The 20,845-nt window shown below is 46.2% G+C and overlaps 4 protein-coding genes across 4 annotated transcripts; 2 read left to right on the top strand and 2 right to left on the bottom strand.

The window, feature by feature from the left end:
* Positions 1 to 264: 264 nt before the first annotated feature.
* Positions 265 to 3,842, top strand: ARB_02858 (uncharacterized protein; the record flags this gene model as incomplete). Its single annotated transcript, XM_003010914.1, has 4 exons — positions 265 to 1,089; positions 1,149 to 2,278; positions 2,340 to 2,880; positions 2,952 to 3,842. The coding sequence occupies 4 exons, from the start codon at positions 265 to 267 to the stop codon at positions 3,840 to 3,842; spliced, it is 3,387 nt and encodes a 1,128-aa protein (XP_003010960.1).
* Positions 3,843 to 4,122: 280 nt separating this feature from the next.
* Positions 4,123 to 5,878, bottom strand: ARB_02857 (lanthionine synthetase C family protein, putative; the record flags this gene model as incomplete). Its single annotated transcript, XM_003010913.1, has 3 exons — positions 4,123 to 4,925; positions 5,121 to 5,627; positions 5,698 to 5,878. The coding sequence occupies 3 exons, from the start codon at positions 5,876 to 5,878 to the stop codon at positions 4,123 to 4,125; spliced, it is 1,491 nt and encodes a 496-aa protein (XP_003010959.1).
* A 2,598-nt stretch (positions 5,879 to 8,476) lies between these two features.
* On the top strand, positions 8,477 to 13,377 carry ARB_02856 (uncharacterized protein; the record flags this gene model as incomplete). Its single annotated transcript, XM_003010912.1, has 3 exons — positions 8,477 to 8,737; positions 8,804 to 11,206; positions 11,266 to 13,377. 3 exons carry the CDS (start codon positions 8,477 to 8,479, stop codon positions 13,375 to 13,377), a joined length of 4,776 nt encoding a protein of 1,591 aa, XP_003010958.1.
* A 2,781-nt stretch (positions 13,378 to 16,158) lies between these two features.
* ARB_02855 (uncharacterized protein) lies at positions 16,159 to 20,460 on the bottom strand (the record flags this gene model as incomplete). Its single annotated transcript, XM_003010911.1, has 1 exon — positions 16,159 to 20,460. One exon carries the CDS (start codon positions 20,458 to 20,460, stop codon positions 16,159 to 16,161), a length of 4,302 nt encoding a protein of 1,433 aa, XP_003010957.1.
* Positions 20,461 to 20,845: the final 385 nt, after the last annotated feature.

Below are 20,845 nucleotides of genomic sequence, written 5' to 3'. Positions count from 1 at the left end.
TTAAACCAAATTAGCTGTTGACAAGAGGGAATTGATAATCCTAGATGGATGTTGAAGTTGCCTCGATGTATATAGCCAGGTGCGAGGACGTTCAACTTTTTTGAACTTTCCCGTTGCCTTATCTGATCGGCCCGCGAGCTTCCTCCGGGTGAACTGTTTATCCGATATAAAAAATTGCCCTTTTTTTCCAATTATTATTTTTCTAGAACAAACCCCCGAAGGCTCAGATTTCTTATCTCGGGGCCAACCAGATATTTTTACGACATGGCAAAGGGGAAAGGAAAAGAGGTTAAGTCGCCCAAAGCCAAGGATGGTGCTGCCGCTGAAAGGAAGCGGCCGAGCAGTGATGCAGACGCAGCACCAAGCTTTTCTGATGCTACGGTAGCTAGTCTTACCAAACGAATTGAACAGAAGTTAAAGGGTGATGAGAGCGCAAATGGAGGTCTGTCGAAAGCTGAAAAGAAGCAGAAATCGGAAAAGAATGAAAAGCGCAAGGAACAGAACCAAACCATTGAGACGAAGCCCACCGTGAAGCCCGTCAAAAAACGAGAGCTACTTGCAGACGTTAAGCCTACCGATAAAGCGGGAAAGAAACGGGACCGGAGTGGGAAAATTATAAAACCTGAAGTTTCTGAAAAGTCATATCCAACGGCGGAAAGGCAGCATGATGTCGGGAAGAATCTGGAAGAGGAGGTATATGCAATTGGTGGGACGAAGGAGGATCTTGACCTGGTAGCTGGTGTTGAATCGGACTCAGAGATGGAGGACAAGGAGGTTTCCAGCGGCGATTTGGAGAAGCTTCGAAGAGACCTTGGTAGACTTATCAATGGCGGGAATGAGCTCCCTGAATTTCCAGACCTCCCTATGCAGGAGACGAAACCCGCTAAAACGAAGCAGGAACGGAAGCAGGAGGGGAAGCAGTCTGAGGAAAACAGAACCGAAAAACCGGCACAAGAGAAGAAATCTAAGGGTAATAATGCCCTAGAGAAGAAGACGGAGAGTAAAAAGACCCAGAGAAATGATTCTCTGCCCTCAAATTTAACTCAAGACTCTAAAACTCTCAAGAAAGGTCCATCCTCTTCGAATCTCGTAAGTAAAATATTCCCCTTTGGTGAAGGTAGTTTTATACTAACTCATATCGTGTATAGGTTATCCCTGAGCGTTCCGATTGGTATGCTACTCTGCTTCCAGAAGTATCCTATGACTCCGGTCACCACGTAACTGTATCTCGTCCAGTGCTGGAGCGCATGCGTGAATATGCTATGACATTGTTGGAAGCCGAAAATAAAGCCTACACGTCGAATAGGGACTCTAAATCCTCAAGCTACAAGTTTTACTCGACAATTGCCTCTTCAGGTACCCTAAGTGATAAAATATCGGCTTTGACCCTTTCGGTACAGGAATCGCCTCTTCACAATACACAGGCATTGGAAAATTTGGTTGGTCTGGCCAAAAAGCGGAGCAGAGCCCAAGCGGTAGAAGTGTTGAGATCGCTGAAAGATCTGTTTGCACAAGGAACTCTACTTCCCAGTGATCGAAGATTGAAACATTTCGTTAATCAACCTGCCTTGGCTGCTGCACTATCGGAGGCAGGAGGCCATTGGGACATCGGCGATAAGCTTCCGAATCAAATTGAGAAAAGCCATTTGATTATGTGGGCATTTGAAGATTTCCTCAAAGACCAATACTTCGAGGTATTGAAGGTTCTTGAAGTTTGGTGCAATGATGAAATCGAGTTTTCACGGTCCAGAGCCCTGAGTTACGTCTACGAACTTCTAAAGGAGAAACCGGAACAAGAATCAAACTTGCTACGCCTTCTTGTGAACAAGTTAGGCGACCCGAGCAAGAAGATTGCCTCACGAGCGTCGTATCTTCTCCTTCAACTCGAACAAGCTCATCCACTCATGAAGGGAACTATTGTCTCTTCGATAGAGTCGGAGTCATTGTTTCGCCCTGGCCAGAGCCAACACGCAAAGTATTACGGAGTTATCACTCTAAATCAAACTATCTTGAGCAAGAGTGATGATAAAGTTGCATCTCAACTTCTTGATATCTATTTCCCCCTTTTTGTTGCTCTCCTAAAGCCCAAGAAAGACGTTCATGCCCAAAAGATACTTAAAAAGAAGGGAAAGCACTCTAAAAAGGGTAAAAAGGGTAAAGAAGACAATGAAGATGCCAAAGGGGAGGCTCAGGAGGATGAGCTTCGGGAGAAACTTATTTCAGCAGTTTTGGTTGGCGTTAACCGCGCTTATCCCTTTACTACGTCAAGCTATGAATTGTATGTTGATCCTTATTCAAACCCGTTGCAATGTTGCAAACTAACTTTATTTTACTTTCAGGCTTTCTAAACATCTGGATACCCTTTTCCGTATTACCAATTCTTCTAACTTTAACACTAGCATTCAGGCTCTTATGCTTATTCAACAGCTCTCTTCATCTCATGCAGTGTCAGCGGATCGCTTTTATAAAACGCTCTATGAATCATTACTGGATCCTCGGGTGGCTACGTCATCCAAGCAGTCGATGTACCTCAACCTGCTATACAAGGCCCTGAACACGGACATCAACATTAAACGAATTAAAGCGTTTATCAAGCGTCTAGTACAGATATTAGGCGTGCACAACCCATCTTTTAGTTGTGGAGTCTTGTATCTGATCCAAAAATTGGAAGCAACTTTCCCATCTCTGACAGCTATGGTGGATCAACCAGAAGATGCAGAGGACGATGACGAGGAAGAAGTCTTCAGGGACGTTCCAGATGAAGAAGATGAGATGGTAGACAAGGAAGAGCCTGAAAAGCGGCCATCGGTAACTCGTTATGATCCTCGAAAGAGAGACCCAGAGCAAAGCAACGCTGATAGAAGCTGTCTGTGGGAGTTGGTTCGTACCTCTTGATGCAGTTTCTTAATAACTATTGGCTCGAAGCCACTAACAATCGTTTTCTTTTTTAGCTTCCATATCTATCACATTACCATCCCTCTGTAGCTGTCAGTGCTAAACAGCTTCTCCTACATGAGAAAATGTCTGGAAAACCAGATCTCACGATACATACTCTCACCCATTTTCTGGATCGTTTCGTTTATAAATCTCCCAAAGCTACGCCTAGCCTTCGCGGATCTTCCATTATGCAACCTCTTGCTGGAGGGGATTCTAGTGGTCTCCTGGTAACATCTGGGCGGAATACGACTCAGCAGCCGGTCAACAGCGAGTCGTTCTGGAGAAAACGAAGCGACGAGGTTTCTGCTGAAGATGTTTTCTTCCATGATTACTTTAACCGACTTGGTAAAGACAAAATACGTCAGAAATCCAAGAAAAAAGCTGCCAAGGATGATGATGATGAAGGGGAGAGTGACGAAGAGTCCGAAGTTTGGAAAGCTTTGGTACAGTCGCAGCCTGAGCTCGACGGTGAAGGTGTTAGTGACGACGACATGGACATGGAGGGCTTTGATTCTGCTATGGAAGATAGTGATCGAGATGACCTAGAGGGCATGGATGAAGACATGGATGGCGAGGATCGTGAGATCGATGATGATGTTATCATCAATGATGAAAGCTCGGAGGAGGAGGATGATGATGAAGCATCTTCGGAGGCTGGAATGGATAAATCTATCGATATTGACGAGGAGGTGTTCAATTTCGATCAGTCAGACGAGGAAGCATTCCTCGACAGTGACCAGGAGCTACCGTCAGATTTGGATGATGAGGACGCTGAGGCGAAAGACACAAAGAAGTCTGATCAGCCGAAGAGAGAAAAGAGACGAAAACTCAAGCACCTGCCTACGTTTGCTTCTGTTGAGGACTATGCAGCTTTGCTGGGCAAGGATGACGACGAAGACTTTTGATTTTACGTTGGCTCTTGACATATAATTTGATTGTAATGTGAAACAATCATATTGAACTACTAGAGACTCGTTTGGTAATGTTCACAACCTTCATCCGTTATTTTATTGTTGTACATCATTAGACGCTAAGTAGCAAGAATACCCCCAATAAAAGCAATGCCTTAATCCTGACGGCTTTCCCCCGATGTTATGTGCACAATATTCGGCCAACCCCATTCATTAATACTACCTGCTTTCTCGCATGCAAATAAGAAGCAATCAAAGGTAAAGTCAAAACAAGTTAAATATATCCCTGAACTGCGATGCCGGGAATTCCCAGAACATGGCGCAAATCTCGACAGAAAGCTCCATCAGTATGATATGCACCATGTCCCACAACCTCGTCCACTTCCATCTTTCGCAGGCGAGCTACAATCACCACGCATGCCTCTGCCCAAGCGACCATTGTGCCAGAGAGCCCCTCGTAGAGGCTATAAGGGTGGTCTGGCATACGATATTGGATGCTCTCTTCGTACGTATGGGTATTGAATGGCTGTGTCTTTCTGACATGCAGAAGGAAAGCCAATGCTCGCGAGAGGTATTGGTCGGCAGAGTACTTCTGAGGAGGCGGTGGTGTCTGAGCTAACTTTTCGCTGAACGCGATCCTATCAGCCCTCGACCCCTGAGGCCCATATTCAAATAAGTTGTGAAGCATTAGGAAAGGCCATGCGTTTCCCGCAATACCATGGCATAAGCCACCTCCCTTGAAGATGAGGCCTTGCTCCCAAACCCGCTGGCTAGCGAGGTATATCGCATGATCCCAACATGGTTCCCACTCCAGGCTCGCCAGACGTGCAATGCCTCGTGCGCGAGCTAAAAGGACCAGGAACCCGGGGGCACCGTGACAGATCTGGACCAGAGGAGACCGTCGTGCTAGGGGGTTATGTGGCAACGACGAAGGAAGATGGCCTTCGTTCGCAATGGTTAGTTTGCAAAGCTGTGTGATGGTCTTCCCAATTATAGGGAGGTGGTTACTCTCAGGGGCCCCATCCCCTAATTCTTCAAGCTTGCATTCAAGAAGAATGGCAAGGATACCGCCTATATCTATGGTGAGCACGTCAAGAACCATGGGCAGATTTCATGGAGTGAGTACCTACAAATTCCGTGACAGCTAGAATTAAGCAGCGTCATATGTTAGTGGTCTGATATGAGATTTGACCGAGCAAGCCGCATGGGATACTACTTACCTTCCTACATAATATTTTCCCCGACATGGCCACATCAGGGGAAGCGCCTCACTCTCTCCATGCTCTTCTACGAACATCTCCGCTCCAATTTTACCCGCCTCTATTATACAATCCACCAAAAGCGGCACACTCTTGAACACCAGCTCGTAAGACGCTGCAGTCTCCCTATCGAGACGGAAATGACGGAATGCTAAGACAGCCCTGAGGAGCCCGGCCCTTCCACTCAGAGCATCGTCGTATCCCAGACCGTAGCTTTCATCGCATGCATGATCAAAGGCCTCACAGACACAGGCCACGTCCCGTGAATGAATCCTACAAACACCTCCATTTCGAGAAGTCATGTTTGCGGCGGCAGCAAAGGTACGAGCAAATGCGGCGCCGAGGTGAACGGATCCGGTTGGCGATACCTGGCCATGGTGCGGGTGTATCTCAACTAGATGCGGACTGAGACGCTCTTTGGCAAGGCTGTGGGCGCTGGAAATTAATGCATCAGTTTCTGCTTTGTTGCCACCGAGATATTTGGCTTGAATGGCAATGCGAGTAGCCATAACCGCAATTCCTATGGTTTGATAGACCGATGCTCAGCCAGTTGCCTAAGTATGATATTGACCGTATGGGTTTGTGCCTACCGTTGTCACCAGTGTACAGAGAGCCGAATGCCTTGGTATCGTTTATGTCTGGAGCAGGGCTATTCGCCTTGAGCAACGCAAACGCACGCACGATGGCCTCTCTGAGCTCAGTGAGCGTGTTCTGCAGTGACTCCTTGTCGATGGGGACCAAACAGAGGTCGTTTTTGAAGTACTGAGGCATGGTCACTCTAGCATGCCAACAGAGATAACTCGAGAAACACTCCGCAACAGCCCCTTACAGCAGTCACTATAGAAGTACACACCCCGTATCTAGACTGATCACCGTCTGATCGACCTGCCTGTCCATTGTATATCAAAGCTTGCATGACCTTCTGTGGCAAAGGCTGCTGGCTGCTGTGATGTCATCCCGCTGCAGCTGTTTGCCTGGCTGGGCAATTAACTCCGAGGGCCACGGCCAGGGAAGCCCACAACTAGTTAACTAGTTATAGTTTACTTCTGCAGCAAGATGAATATCTGCTACTTCAGTTGAGCATCAACCTCTGCTGCAAGCCTCAATGTCTTCCACAGGCACAAAGCTCGTCCATTTGGACACTAAAGCCTACCTGGCAGCCTAAACACTCTCCTTCTCCTTTGTCCAAAATGCCATTTATGCACCCTCTTGGATGCGGTGTTCCCGCTGAATCCAACTGTTTTCTCGTCCCAGGTCGCTTAGCAGAGCTCTTGCGGCAAATTTGTGAAGGATCGAATCTTTCTCTTGGAAAGCCATGATCGGAATGGTGGTATTGGATATCCTTCCATCTCGACCGGTTTTGAAGTTAACTAACTAGTTACTTAACTTAATTGTGGAGCTTGAGTTTATTTGTCCATTCTGGGCGAGGATGAAGATGCGATTTCTTCCGAAGGGGCTTGATGTCCGCCGGGGACATCTGGACGACAGGTGGTTATATGGACGCATCGCTTTCTATAAGCAAAGGATTGGCTTTGTAAACCCGGAAATTCTACGCGGCAACTAGAGGGTAGTTATCCTTCCGTTTGTTTTTGGTATCTATGGCCTCGATTTCGATAATCTATGGCATATATTGAGGAAGTAATGGAAAGGCTTACGCTTAGCCGGGCTAAACGGATGACTCTTCAAGGCCCAGAGACTCCGCTCTGTTTTTCTTCTGGCCCGCCTGAGTCTCGACATGTATATATCCTAAATTCAATAGGGATTGTTTCCCTAAGCCTGAACCACAGATGGGTACTCTTAAGAGATGTACTTATGCAGTTCTAGAGATATACGGGAGTGCAAAGCTGAAGTAAAATTGGCAAGGTTCTCGTCCAATTTATCTGGGAAACGCTATTATGAAAGGGATCATATAACATCCAAACCCTGCATTACAAGAGCACGGGTTTGGACGGCTTCGCTAAACATGAAGATAACATCCACGCTTCTTTATCATTGAATGATTATGCGGAGATAGTGATAAGTTATCCCGTAAGTCAGAGTGATGCTGATATCATGGAAACTAGAGCACGTTGCATAGGCACATCCCTTAACAATTCACCCTGAAGGGTTTGGCTAATATCAAGCAAATAGTAACGTCAGAGACGAAATGGTATTCGGATCCTAGTCAACAAAGTATAGACTTTGAGTGAGTTACTTGTACAAGATTTACTCATGATAAAGAAGCTGTCTCTGGAAGAGATATGGGGCTAGCCATATGCTTCAAGGATCCTGCAGGTAAGAGTACCTGATATACGTTGAATTATCATTATTACTGAATATTGTAACGGAAGCACTTTCTGTTATTAAAACTAAAGTGCGCGAAGTGCAAACAGAACTTCTAGTTCTATGCCTTCAGCACCCTAGGGCTACTGGTAGTAGTCTTTTCGCCATATAAGGTTCTATCTTTCAAAAAGTCCATCATTTTTTATCTCTACAACGTTCACACAGAAACAGAATAACTATATTGCAGATGCTGAGATTTCAATTCTCCAAGAAACAAATCTAACGGCTTCCGTCTAACGATCATCAGTAGACATGGTTAACTACACGATCGTTAACTAGCAGGAGCGTATGCAGCCCTTAAAGAGACATGCAATTATCACCAGCTAACAGCGGACTGTGGCTAGTTATGAAAGCTTCTTCGATTCATTTCATTCTGGGAATGGTTTCAGGTTCTACTTCCCAACTTATATCGTTCAAATTGATTCACTTGGGCAGCACAGGATAGCTATACAGGCCTACTCCGTATGGAGTAACTATAAAACATAGTATTTCAACGAGCCGCGATGGATCAGTGGGCTGATTGGATAAAAAGCATCATCGTGGTATATAATACCGGCCCGAATACGCGGTACCAGTAATTTTTCCCGCTTGTCTATTTTCTTATTTTTACGGCGCAAAATGTCAACGATAATTAAGCTATGAAGATATGCGGCACCCCCCTCGCATCCTCACAAGGCACATCTTCTTTCAATCAGAAGCATGTATGTTCCCGCCTCACAGCCTTGTTCTTCGCTAGGCTATATGCGAGTCCATTGCTAGCTCGACAGGGTTCGGACATCTCCTATCCGGACCCCATAGCGAGGCTGAAATTGAACAGGCCAGAACGAACCCTAATCATCCTTCAGGAAAAAACAACGAACAAGCTGAGTGGTGATGTTGACAGCTTTAAAAAGCCGGCTGACCCCAGGGGGGCTGGGGTGGATCTACCACGTCGATTTATGTTCTCTCTTGATACACTGACACCATCCTCCATGGAGTCTATGTTATAAGTCTCCTGCCTGTATTGCACCTTTTTCATCCACTGAAATCAACGAGAGACTCTTCATTATGCCTGGGCCTGAGCCTGCCGATGATGTCGACATCGATCAGATGTGGAAGGAGACTGAGATCGAATTCCAGAACTTGAGCGGAAATAGCACCAAGGATTTGAAACAGCTCACTGTTGAAGATGTTCTCGCGAATCTCCAGCAGAAAAAAGAAGCGGATGCAAAAACCAGTGCAAGATACGCAAGGGTTAAACATGCTGTGGATAAAACACTTGTTTGTATTCAGACGCTTGGATCCTTTGCTGCCTCTATTGCCTCGAATGTAAGTCAAAGCTTATACTCTGTAACTGTATTTCAGTACACGCTTTATATTAATATGTGTCTGTAGTTTTTCGGACCTTCAAACCTTTGCTTCAGCGCTGTTTCCATGTTAATAACGGCTTCCCAAAAGTATTCCAAAATTTTTGATGGGCTCTCGGAACTTTTTGAGCGCATATCAACATTTTTAGACCGATTCCAAATATATGCAAGATCTAAGGTAGTCGGAGTCAAAATTGACCCTCACCTTAGACGGATTATCCATGATTTGTTGCGTAGCTTTGTACGCATCTGTGCCCTGTCTATCAAAATATCAAAACATTCCAAAGTCCTTTTGGCGCTTGAGGTATTCAGTTTTGGAAGCGATAAAGGTGTTTCCGCAGAACTTAGCAAGCTGGAAAATCTGGTGCAGAATGAAACCAAAATGAGCATTGCTCTGATTTTGGAATCCGCCAAGATTAGCGAAGGAAAGATCACAGCTGGGTTTTCGGATGTCAAATCATCTATTGATACAGTCGACTCAAAGCTGGACACTCTTGATGGACACATGGATAGTGTCTCCACCCTTTTAGAAAAACATGACCTTGCTGAAAGACGTAGGGATCAGGAAGGGCAATCTAAACAGCGACGTGACAAAATTAAAGCTGCTTTGAAAATCGACAAAGAAGTGTGGAGATCATACCAGGAAGATTATGTGAGCAACATAGTCCCAGGAACCGGCCAGTGGCTTCTGAATGACCCCCAGTTTTCTGCCTGGGCAGACCCTAATACCAAGTCGCCCCCAATATTTGGTCTCAAGGCTAAGGAAGGGTATGGAAAGAGTTATTTATCATCTGCAGCGATCAGGCATCTGTACCGGCTCTACCCACCAGGGAACCAGGATGCAAGGATGTCCGTCGCATACTACTTCTTTGGGGGAACAACCTTTAACTCTACGGAAAAATCAGTGAACATTGCGCTCAGGTCGATAATTTGGCAGCTGACACAGAATGATGCGGTCTATCAGAAGAATGTGGCTTCTGCTTGTGATAAACCAGAAGAATTTGGCGATTCGTTAGAACTTTGGAAACAACTTGTGGTAAATTTCTCTCCAAAGACCAATGCTGTTTTCTACATTGTCCTCGATGGTATAGAGGAGCTCGACAGTGAAATTGGGAAGCCCCTGGTTGAGGTCTTCCGTGACATATCTGCCATGGCAAATGAAAAGAGCATGATGACTGTAAGGTTATTCATTACTGGCAGGCCGACCATTTTCTCTGAAGCTGAGACAGCGCCTGGGGTTTCTCTATCCACTATCGAGTTGGGTATTCGAAACAAAGAGGACATCGAAAAGTATATTGAAATGCGGATGGACAACATGGAAATTCTCAAAAATAAGGAGAAACCAGAGATTATAGAGCTTAGGGATCTAATCAAAACAGGCCTTGGCAAAGGTACCCAGGGTGACTATTTCCAGTTGAATTATCTCCTGACCGAAATCAGTAAGAAGAGGAGAAAGAAGGAGATTCAGGAGGTACTGGAGCATGCTGGTGAGGATCGAGAGGCCACAATAGCTCGTGAGATCGACCGTCTCAATCATACTCTCGGATACGAAGACATTCAGGATCTTGTGGCAATACTCAGCTGGATAATGGGCGCAAAACGTGCGCCATTTCTAACAACCCTCGAAGGAGTTCTTTTGATCAAGAACGGCGAGGCGTCTCTTATGCCGCTGGAGGAGCAGGTCCGGACTAAGTATTCTTCTCTGCTCGAGATAGCAGAGTATGACTCTGTGATACTTCGTTCCAAGGCTATTCGCGAATTTTTCAATAAGCAGACCAAAAAAGAAACCAACGAAGCGATTGCAAAGACCGAGCTACATCCAGCCGAGGTAGCCATTGTGAGGAGGTTTCTTAACAGCGTCTGTGACAAGGAGCTGTTTGAAAAATTCGGCTTCGAAGAATTCTTCAAGTCCAAGTTAGGTTCCAAATCTGCTTCAATCCGTGTGAACGTGGAGACTCTTAAAATTTACGTCATACTTGTGGGTATGAAGTCCGTCGCGAGTGATAGGGATGAAGAGTTGAAGGCCCTGAGGAACGCACACTTCTATTCCTTCCAGGAGTGCTTAGAAGCGGTTGACCTTGCGCTCACGCAGCCTGAGCCGAAAACCGAGATTGGTACATACCTTATCAAGCACTTTACTGACGAGACGTACATGAAAAAATGGTGGATTGAGGACCGAATGTTCCAACGAAGCTGGTGGTCGTATGAGGACAAACATGTTAATACGATGCTTAAATGGTTCAAGGATTCTGCCGTTACCAGGAACCTATCAGCTGAAATGAAGGAATGGGTAAACGGGCTAATCTCGAACGCCAATCCAAATGATGATCTTCTTTGCCATACTGCAAAGTACATTGCAAAGCAATGGCTACAGACTTTGAAGTGGGAGACTCGCAATTTTTTCTGGTGGCTACTAGGATATGTAACTAAGGTTTGCATCTCATCTTGTAGTGGGCTCTTTACCATATGCTAATGCCTTTATGTCGATAGATCAAAGCACGTAAAGGGGAAGGTAAGCGGGTTACATCAGATGTTTCCCCTACATTGGAGCAAATATATGATGTAGAAAAATGGGCAAAATCTGAACTAGACATGGACACCCCTGACACACTCTGGGAAGTACAGATGGGAATTACCCTGCATAACTTTGGATTTTACCAGGAATCTATTGATAGGTGTATTGCATCTCGCAATCTGGACGCTTCAAATTGGCGTGCCTCTTATATCCAAGCTGAATCATGCTGGGAAAGGGATGATACAAAAGCATCTCTGGAACTAATAATGCCTGTGATGGAAAGATTCAGAAATGAGGAAGCATTAAGGATCGAATACGAGGAAAAGTTTTATCTTGGAGTTCTTGCGTCCTATGGAGTATGGAATACTGATATCAAGGAATACGACAAAGCCACCGCCGCTTTCCAAGAAATTCACGAGCATGACATGGACCAGTATGCGCCTATATATTGGACTTTAGAGTTGCTTGAAAAACAGGAGAAATACACAGCCATCATTGAAACACTTCAAGATTTGCAAGGCAAGAAAAACAGCAAAGGCCAAAACCGTCTCACAGCAATGCATCATCAATACGCAAACAAGGGTGAATACTTCACAAGATTGAACACGGCTGGATTTCACTCCTCCAGCATGGATGTTGTCCGTGATTCTATGTACGAAGCCTTAGCCCCAGAAAACGTAGTTGGAGTGATCCCATACGTTACCTCATGGCTCAACTACTTCCTCGCCAACTTGTTATACCAGTATCCAAGGACTGATGCAGACAAGGCGGAAGCCATCAAAATATGGGCACATATCGTTAACAAATCCGCCCGCAAGATTTATCTTATGAGTGAAGCTGATATCCTAGAGGCGACTACTGAAAAACTGGGAGAGGTATATCTTCATCAAGCTCTCGATGCTGGAGTCGACACACCGGCTGCCGAGGAGTATTTGAAGAAATTGATGGACTTGCGCCCTGATGCGAAAGATGGAACAACTTTCTTCACTTGCCAAAACCTACAATTCGTGATCGCCCGACTACAGCATTTAATGGGTCAAAAAGAGAAAGCAATGGATACCTTGAGGGGACATGTTAAAGTAGCGTTAGACCTGCTTTGTGATGATGATGATAGCAATGACTGGGATGCTTACTTGAGGCTGACGTCTGTAGCACACGTTGATGATGATGTTAATACCCTCGCTGCCTGGTCTGCGCTTGGACCATTTGTCCATACAGAAGAAACGGAAGAAGAAGAGGCGAAAGAAGAAGAGGTGAAAGAAGAAGAGGTGAAAGAAGAAGAGGTGAAAGAAGAAGAGGTGAAAGAAGAAGAGGTGAAAGAAGAAGAGGTGAAAGAAGAAGAGGTGAAAGAAGAAGAGGTGAAAGAAGAAGAAGAAGAAGCGGAAGACAAAGTGGACGAAACAGAAGACCCTTCGGAACAGGGAAATGTCGCGAACGGTGACTGCAAAGGCCAAACAGATAATGGTGTGAAGGAAGAAATTCCCATACTTACAGGCCTAACGAGTGAAGGTGGGGAAACTGTCAAATCTGCAGGAATTACCGAGATCGAAGTCGAAGAAATTGATGTGACAGTGGTAGCAGGAGTAGCAGAGATAAAGATGGCTGAAGCGGAAGTTCAAAACAGTGATACTGAAGAGGGCAGGGAATCAACGGATGAAAATGAAGAGCAAGAAGACAAGAATCAAACGGAGGAAGTTGATGCGGAAGAGGGAGAAGATAATGATGAGGAGGACGAGGATTTATCGGGACCCATCGAATTGTCTTGCGACGGCGGTTGTGGACGTGAATGGATCTGGGCGAGTGAATTCCATGCATGCAAAGATTGCTTGGATGTGCAGTTTTGCAACGACTGTTATAACGAAATGAAAAACAACGGCAAAGACATGAAAGTGTGTGGACGGAATCACAGCTTCGTATTTGTTCCCTACTGTGATGCAGATACTGCAAGGCAGGTGCCCAAAGGGTCCATTCGGGTTGGAAGCGAAATCATACCCGTTCATGAATGGGTAGAGCGGTTGAGGGTACAGTGGGGAATTGTAGAGGAAAAGGTGGATGAGGAGAAGTCGAAGGAGGAAGCATCTACGTAATTAATCTCTCTGACATACGCTTCTTCGACCATAGTATATATATACTTGATTCTCATTACAATTTGGTGGCATGTACGGAGTATGAGACGACCTTATTCATGACCTCCGTCCCTTGGAGCAGTATTCATCCAGCCCACCACAGCAGCCGGACTATCATGCTCGGTACGGAGTACCAACAGCCTGTAACGCCGACAACTCCTGCACTCGGTTGAAAATGCTGAATATTTGGCTTGATAATAGAGCGTATCTGCTTGACTGCCATGTGGCAGATCCCATGGTAGATACGGTCAAGCTAAGTCGTGGGTGACGAACCTTTTTTGACACAAAAAGATTGTGGCGGCTGAGCGAGGAACTGGCAGGAGAGGAGCTTTCATACTGATAATCGGGTCCCAGAGCCCACTATCGCGACAAATGGAAAAGCGACCAGAGGCTGCTAACTGCTAAAATTATATGCTCGAGCGCTTCGCACGGATGGGAAAGGGGGAAGAAACTTCTGACCCACTTAACTAGGTTAACTAGTTGGAAATTAGAGTTTTATGGTTAAATTGCTAACCCTAAAATATTAAACATTAACTTGTTTCTTTTAACGCTAACCAATTTTTTTCATTGGAGGGATAAAAGAATCATGACCAATAATTCGAGATTTACGATATCCCTATTATTATTACCCTGCTCACACTGCTTCCCCCTCCGGTATTGCACAAGCAAAGCCACAGCCAAAGGCAACGAACGAGCGGAGTACTCATATCATAAACTCTAGTCGCAGAGAGATCTCCCCCATTGTTATATACCAAGCTAACTATCTGAGGGAACACAGTAATTTCGTGCTTATTCTGTTATAATAACGATGTTCGGAATAACTAGCTGGGCAATCTTGGATCTCAAGTCCAACTAACAAGCCGGTTCGGAAACAATTGGGCTAACCGCTAGGGCATGTTCGTGGCGATCATTCTCGCTAAATCGATGATTGAACTCCATTTTTCGTCTCTGTTCAACGGGATGGCTGGTGCCATGCAGGAAACCGTGCATACTGGGTAAGCTGGATATATAACTGGACGACCCTGCCCAGTTGCATATAAACCAGCTAGCCATGTTCTGTGCTACGGATATCATCAATTACCCCTAATATGCCCGTTTCCCTTGTTTCCAACTGTTCCAACTGTTCCGGCAAGTGATACCGCGCCAGTGGCTCGGAAGCAAAGGATACAGGTCATTATTATTTGCCACCTTGGATCATACATATCTAGACGATACCAATCAGTTAACTATTGCGTAGCATCACTTCACGCAACCCAAAACCTGCTACGGAGTACACTTAATTGCAGTGCTGTCAAAAGTTGGCAAATCGTTCAACTTTAAAAGAGCTAGTCTTCGTACTGTTTCTTGCCTTCCATGGGCTAGAATATATGATTGTCATACCGTTAATCTCTTGACCTTTTTTCTTGCTTCCTTTTGTTTTTTGTCTGCAATAACCTGGGCGTCAAAAGGGGGCACGGGATGTATATCTTCAGGAGCATCGTTCGATTATTTAAGAACCTACTGTCCCCCAGATATATATTTTCGTCACCACATCAACCTTTCAGCTTCATAGAGACAGATACTTTCCCGTTACCACCCCTATACTCACAATCATGAAGTCAGGTTTTCAAATACTTACGATTTTGTCTCTGTTTTTCGCCCTTGTGCTGGCAGTCAGACAACGGCCCGTTAGGCCCAGCCTTGGTGGTAATAATAGAATTGATTCATCTATGCTTGTGGACTGCTGCCATCCAGAATACGACGGAGTAAGCCCCTTACTAGCTAAAACGCTAGCCTCAGTTACTGCGTATATAAATGCTCTGGTCAGATACTTACCTCATGTTTAGAGATGCCTAGACGGAAGCGAGCCAAATCCAGATTGCGGAATAGGAGGTAAACACGACTCCAACTTCACTATGCCCCATATGGAAATGTTTAGTCGCTAAGCAACTGATATTACAGCGTGCAATCCGTTTGGTTGTCAGTGCCTTAGGGGATGTCGCGTCTAAGATGATGATAATGATACGCTAGGGTATGTGTGTTCCTATTAGTTAACCAGTGCATCTCATTATTCAAGTGGTTAGTTATACACTGGCTGATGCTTGGTACGGTAGAAGACTTTACGCCATGTTTTAATACCTTGATTCTGACTTATGGCGCTGGGGATAACTATTCATGCTTTAACTTGCAATCTTTCAATGGGCTGCCTGTCCCCTGCGTGTGACATGGAAACATATACCAGCTACATTCCGTAGTATTTAATGCAATGAGATTTCACAATCACCGGCACAATTATATGCTATATAATAAATCTGACACTACATTCTTTCCAGAAAGGACGTCCAAGTATTTGTCGGCAATAAACATACATGGAGCCGTGAGACAGTGAGACAGATTGAAAAAGTGTTAGTGGTGGTAACGTTGGGGGGAATCACAAGAATAATGAAGTGTTAATTAGAGCTGGTCTTGTCATCATAGGTATCCATTGAAGAAATCAGGTATATAACGCCGGGGATAAATGGGAGAAACGAAGAAAACTGGAGTTGAGAAGCAGGGCAGTGCTTGTGACCGAAGAGTATATAGAATGGAATGCGTATATAAAGAAGAGAGAAAACGGCCGGAGACGGCGAGTAAAAGCAGTGGTTTCAACGGTCAAATGTTAGAAAGGGAGAAGAGAGATAACATCATGCAGTGCCTGTAGTCATCTTCAGATCAATGGAAACATTTACGGTTTTTTTAAGGTATCTGGCAGGTTATATAATTTCAAAATTGACTTGAGTTTTGCCGTGTGTTGCCAGGATTGGGTGTAAAGGCGCTTCCGTCGCTGCTAGGGGTTTGCGGCTCTGCAACAACCTGCCTCCTGATACAAACGATCCATTCATGCTGCAACAGCTCTGCAGCACTAGGCCGCTTGGCCGGGTCTGGTTCAAAGCATTGTTTAATGAAGTCAATGCCTAGTTCGGACAGTTCGCCTTTACTAGGGAGATGGGGCTGATTTCCCTGGGCGATCTTGTACATTATCGCCCATTCGTTGTCAATGCCAGCCCATGGGCGCATGCCGGTGGCCATTTCAAGAATGACACATCCGAGGGACCAGATATCCATTGATCCATGGCGGGAGGAGCGGTTACTTGATTCTCCTCGAACAAGTTCGGGCGACATGTACATGGGGGTACCGATGACAGACTTTTGATTTTTGCGCTGATCTTTGTTTGCAGCTGCGGGATCCTTGTAGTGGTCCATTGCTGCGAGGGTTTTACCTTGTCTAGCGATGACCATTGCTGCACCAAAATCGACGTATTTAATGACTCCATTGTGGTCAAGCAGGATATTAGCGGGTTTGATATCGCGGTGGACGATGCCAGCCTGATGAAGGTAGGCTAGACCCTCGAGCATCTGAAGGGCGTAGACCATGATGACCATCTCATCCTCGATACGGCCGTGCTCAAGTAAGGTAGCAAGAGAGCCGCCAGAGCAGTATTCCATGAATATATATACTTTGTCACGATGGACTTCAATACCGTGATAAGAGACAATGTTGGGGTGGTCTAGGACTTCAAGGACACCCATCTCATCTCTAATTTGTTGAGCTGCACCTGGAATGACAGATGGCTCTTGGAGGCGGATCTCCTTGACAGCCATCAGGTAACTTGTATCTAGGTCGATCGCGGCATAGACGGATCCTGAAGTTCCGCCACCAATGAACTGACCTTGCTGCCAGCGTAAGTTGATGTTTGTAGCCGATGAAGAAAGTACCCTAAGCGAACGGTCGGCCTCATTGACGCCTTCCAGCACCTTTCCTAGCGGCTGTCGTTTGGCATCTTCTTCAGCCCGGAAGGCCTCAATGTCTGATAAGTGCAGTAACCTTTGTGCTTGTACCTGTGCCAACGCCACCTCATCACTAGTAATGTCACTGCAATCTAAATTCCGGTAGTTCCCAGCAGCATCCGAGTGTTGCTTTTCTGCCTTGGCAGCCAATGTTGATCTGGCGCCCATGATATCGAAATGGGAAATTAATAACGCCATGCAGCCAGCAACTTTAACGCGAAGTAGATCGTACTCTTGGTCGTTCAAAGAAATGATAGCATGGCCATGGGTGATTATCATAGCAAACTCGAGGGCGGACACAGCCCATTTGAATGTCTTGCGATCCGCAGCATCGCAATCATCGCATATGAAAGATATCCAGTCCAGGCCCAGTTTGACTAGTTTTCCTTGGTTCATAGACCTGCGGTTGGGGTCCATGTACATCAGTGATCTCTTGCCGAATTCGGTAGCAAAGGCAAAGCATGACTGGATAAGTTCAAGATTTTGTCTGTCCGTGCTTTGGCTTCTGATAATCTCCACACTATCAATGATAGTATTGGACAATTTAAACGCCGTTTTCTTTATCTTGTTCAGCTCTACATTAACACGTCCTAGGTTCGCACGTTGTTCGATAGTCACGTCGAATTCCAAGCCTGTTAGCCTAGACAGTGCCAGACGGGCATTTTGAAGTCGTTCCTGAGATCCATCGGCAACTAGACGGAGTTTTCCCATCCGGACATCAGTAGGATGTTCAAGGAAGTCAACCTCGAACCGTTTTCCAGACCATTGGAAAGGTTTGTCTGGCCGGATGACAAGGATATAAGGGTAAGAGAGATTGTCAGTGACATCATCACCGCGGAATGAAGTGCCGAGGATGGCTTGAATGTCCTTTTTACGGTCGTATAGGGAAGGTGATGCAATCAGACATACACCTTTTTGGCCAACAGTGTTGGTAGAAACAACGAGGAAATGACCAGATGCCAAAAGTGCTTGAGTAAAAGTCTCGACGTGGTCGTTACGAAGATTGAACTCGGTGGCATTCTCGAAACGCTGGCGAAGGAAACGTGAGAACCTGAAGAGTTTTCGCTGTCGTACCCGAACGGAATCAAGGATGGTCTTGTATCGTTTCTCATTGTCAGAGGCTTCTTCTTGTGGTTTAGATAGGAGTTCACGCTCAAAATGTAGCATCAACCGCTGCAAGGCTTTGGCGGTTAGAGTGCTAAACTGTTCGGCAACCTCGATATCACCGCCATCAAGCTGTCGTCCAATCTGATTTGAAAAATCCCACTCCTGCTCCAGAATTTCTGCTTCCTTGAAGGTATTCTTGTTTGCACTCAATTTCCAGTTCAGCAGTTTGAAGTAGTATTTTAACGCGTCTAGGACGACCATATCGAAGTTTTCGTCAACGCAAGGCGGAAGATCCCAACCTGGCTCTGGGCGTGAGATGACCATGTAACGATATTTGATTTCAGTAGCGACTTTCATCAATATCTGAAATTGGACGATCATCTGATCAAGGAGAATGGGGGACTGTTGGCCAGGATCTTTCATCTTTTTGGCGTATGAGAGGCGGACGCGGGTGACTTCTTGAATAAGACGTGAAGGAAAGTTGATTAGGGTGAGCAATTCTTCGATGTAAGGAGGTAAATGGCGTTGCAAGAACGCGTCGGAGTTTTCAATCATTGTATTTTTCGCCTTTTTGATGACTTTACCGACACCATCAAGCATCTGATCACCGCCTTGTAGGGTCTTGAGACCATCTTCTTTCATGACTCGGTCGAGGAACGATCCCTCATCGGAGAGTTCTGATGCGTAAGAAGTCTTGACCAATGGTTTTGTAAAGTCAAGTTCATCATTGCCTACCCATTTCTGTAGGATTGAAAGTTGCGTGTTGATAAGCTTGGTGGTATTGTGCCATGAGAGAATGGCATTATAAGACTCGTAGTACTCCTCGGAAGCAGCACGGGGGTTTGCAAGCTCGAGCTGTCTGCGGGAGGCATACAGACTTTCCACGTTTTCAATCTTTTCGACAATATCTTCAACCTGTTGCTGCGGAGGTTTCCCGATCTCCGCCTGACCTTTGATTTTGAAGTTGATAATCTCTTCTAGCATTGGGCCAATATTCTTCCTTTCCTCCTCAATGATTCTAGCCTGAGTTGCGATAGGCCGCGCAAGAGTACGAGCTTTGACGCCCAGCCATATCTCACCACCTAGTACTTCCTTGCTCTTCTGCTCCATTGTACCAATAAGACGTTGTTTTTCCTGCCTTACGACATCTCCTTTGAGTACGGAGGCCAGCATAGAATGCCACTCCAGTCTCTCCCGTGCTCTGGGATCCCGCAATTCCTCGAGCGTGGGCTGGAGATCATCTTCTTCGAGTCCGAGGCGTAGATCCGGGTCAAAGGTATCTGGGTCAAACTGAGCCTCGGAGGAGGGTGACTCTTCGCCAACATCGGACTCTAGATCTAGGGCTGCCGAGGCAGTCGAAGACGACATCTGGTTATCGGTGCCAAACCACTCGCTCGGTGGTCCTTGCCGTACCCTCTGTACATACGCTTTCTCCTGGGCCTGGTACTGCGCGTTGGGATCGCGGTCACGTTCTCTGCGGGGTGTTCTCTTGGAAGAAAGCGGCAACTGGCTGGTTGAGTGTGCGGTAATGAACTGGTTGGGCCGTCGTGGAGGAGCATAGGTGTTTGACGGTGTTCTGGCTGGCCCCAAAGGCCGTTGTGGGCGTATAAGATTGCTGTTGGTTTCCCTCTCACCCATTGTGCTTGTACTTCCTATGGTAGATGCTGTGGCTGCTTCCGTACCACCATTACCGTTGCTGCTGCTACCTCCGATAGAATTGCTGGCAGCGGCGCTGCCGGGCCATGAGGGATACGAGGATGGAGATACTGCCGGCGTAAGAGTCAGGTGCGGCGACGGTGATGGTCTGATGATATTGATATTGGATCCGACGCTGGGTGTACCGGGACCTACTTGGGAAGACGCTGAGATTGAGTTTGTGACTTTTTCCCCCTTTCTGCTCTTTACAACCGGGGGGAAGAAACGAGAAACGAAGGAACAAAGAGGAGCTAGAAGCTGGACTGCAATCTTACCTTTCTGGCCTAGGCCGGGAATGGCTTCCTCGTGCTCGTTGTCGCCGGTGTGAGAAGCAGTGGCAAGCGAGTATCCAACAGGATGATGGCGGGTGTAAAAATAATCGCCGTTGCTATGATCCCGTTCTCGATCGCGGGTAGCAGGGCTCTCCCTTTCCATTATGAGAGAAGGTCTTGTCCCTTCGGGCGTCGCTGGCCGGAGAGCGGGTTGGGCAGCCTGAGGCTTGAGGTTTGGGGCTTGACCTTGAGCTGTGCTCCTTTGGTATAATTAACACTAGCGGTTCCCCCTGGTCCCTTTATTGTTACTAGACCTTGCACCTCAGTACTAGCGGCCCTCTTTGCAAATGTCTAGTGACCCTGTGTCCCCTGCTAGTCACTCCAGGTGGCGGTGCTGGTTGTCTGTTTACGCAAATAAGCTTGCAGAGTGTGTACTGGGGTCAGCGAGGGATATTGAAGCTGCAGACAGGTTAGCGAGTAGCAGACAAGCGGGTGGAGGAGCCGTTTGGCCACACCGAGCTTAGTTGGCACAAGTGAACTGACAGGTC

This window comes from Trichophyton benhamiae (assembly GCF_000151125.1).
Source record: "Trichophyton benhamiae CBS 112371 chromosome Unknown contig01320.20, whole genome shotgun sequence".
Lineage (NCBI taxonomy): Eukaryota > Fungi > Ascomycota > Eurotiomycetes > Onygenales > Arthrodermataceae > Trichophyton > Trichophyton benhamiae.
Note: the sequence above shows the minus strand (reverse complement) of the source record. Positions and strands in the feature narration are given on the sequence as shown.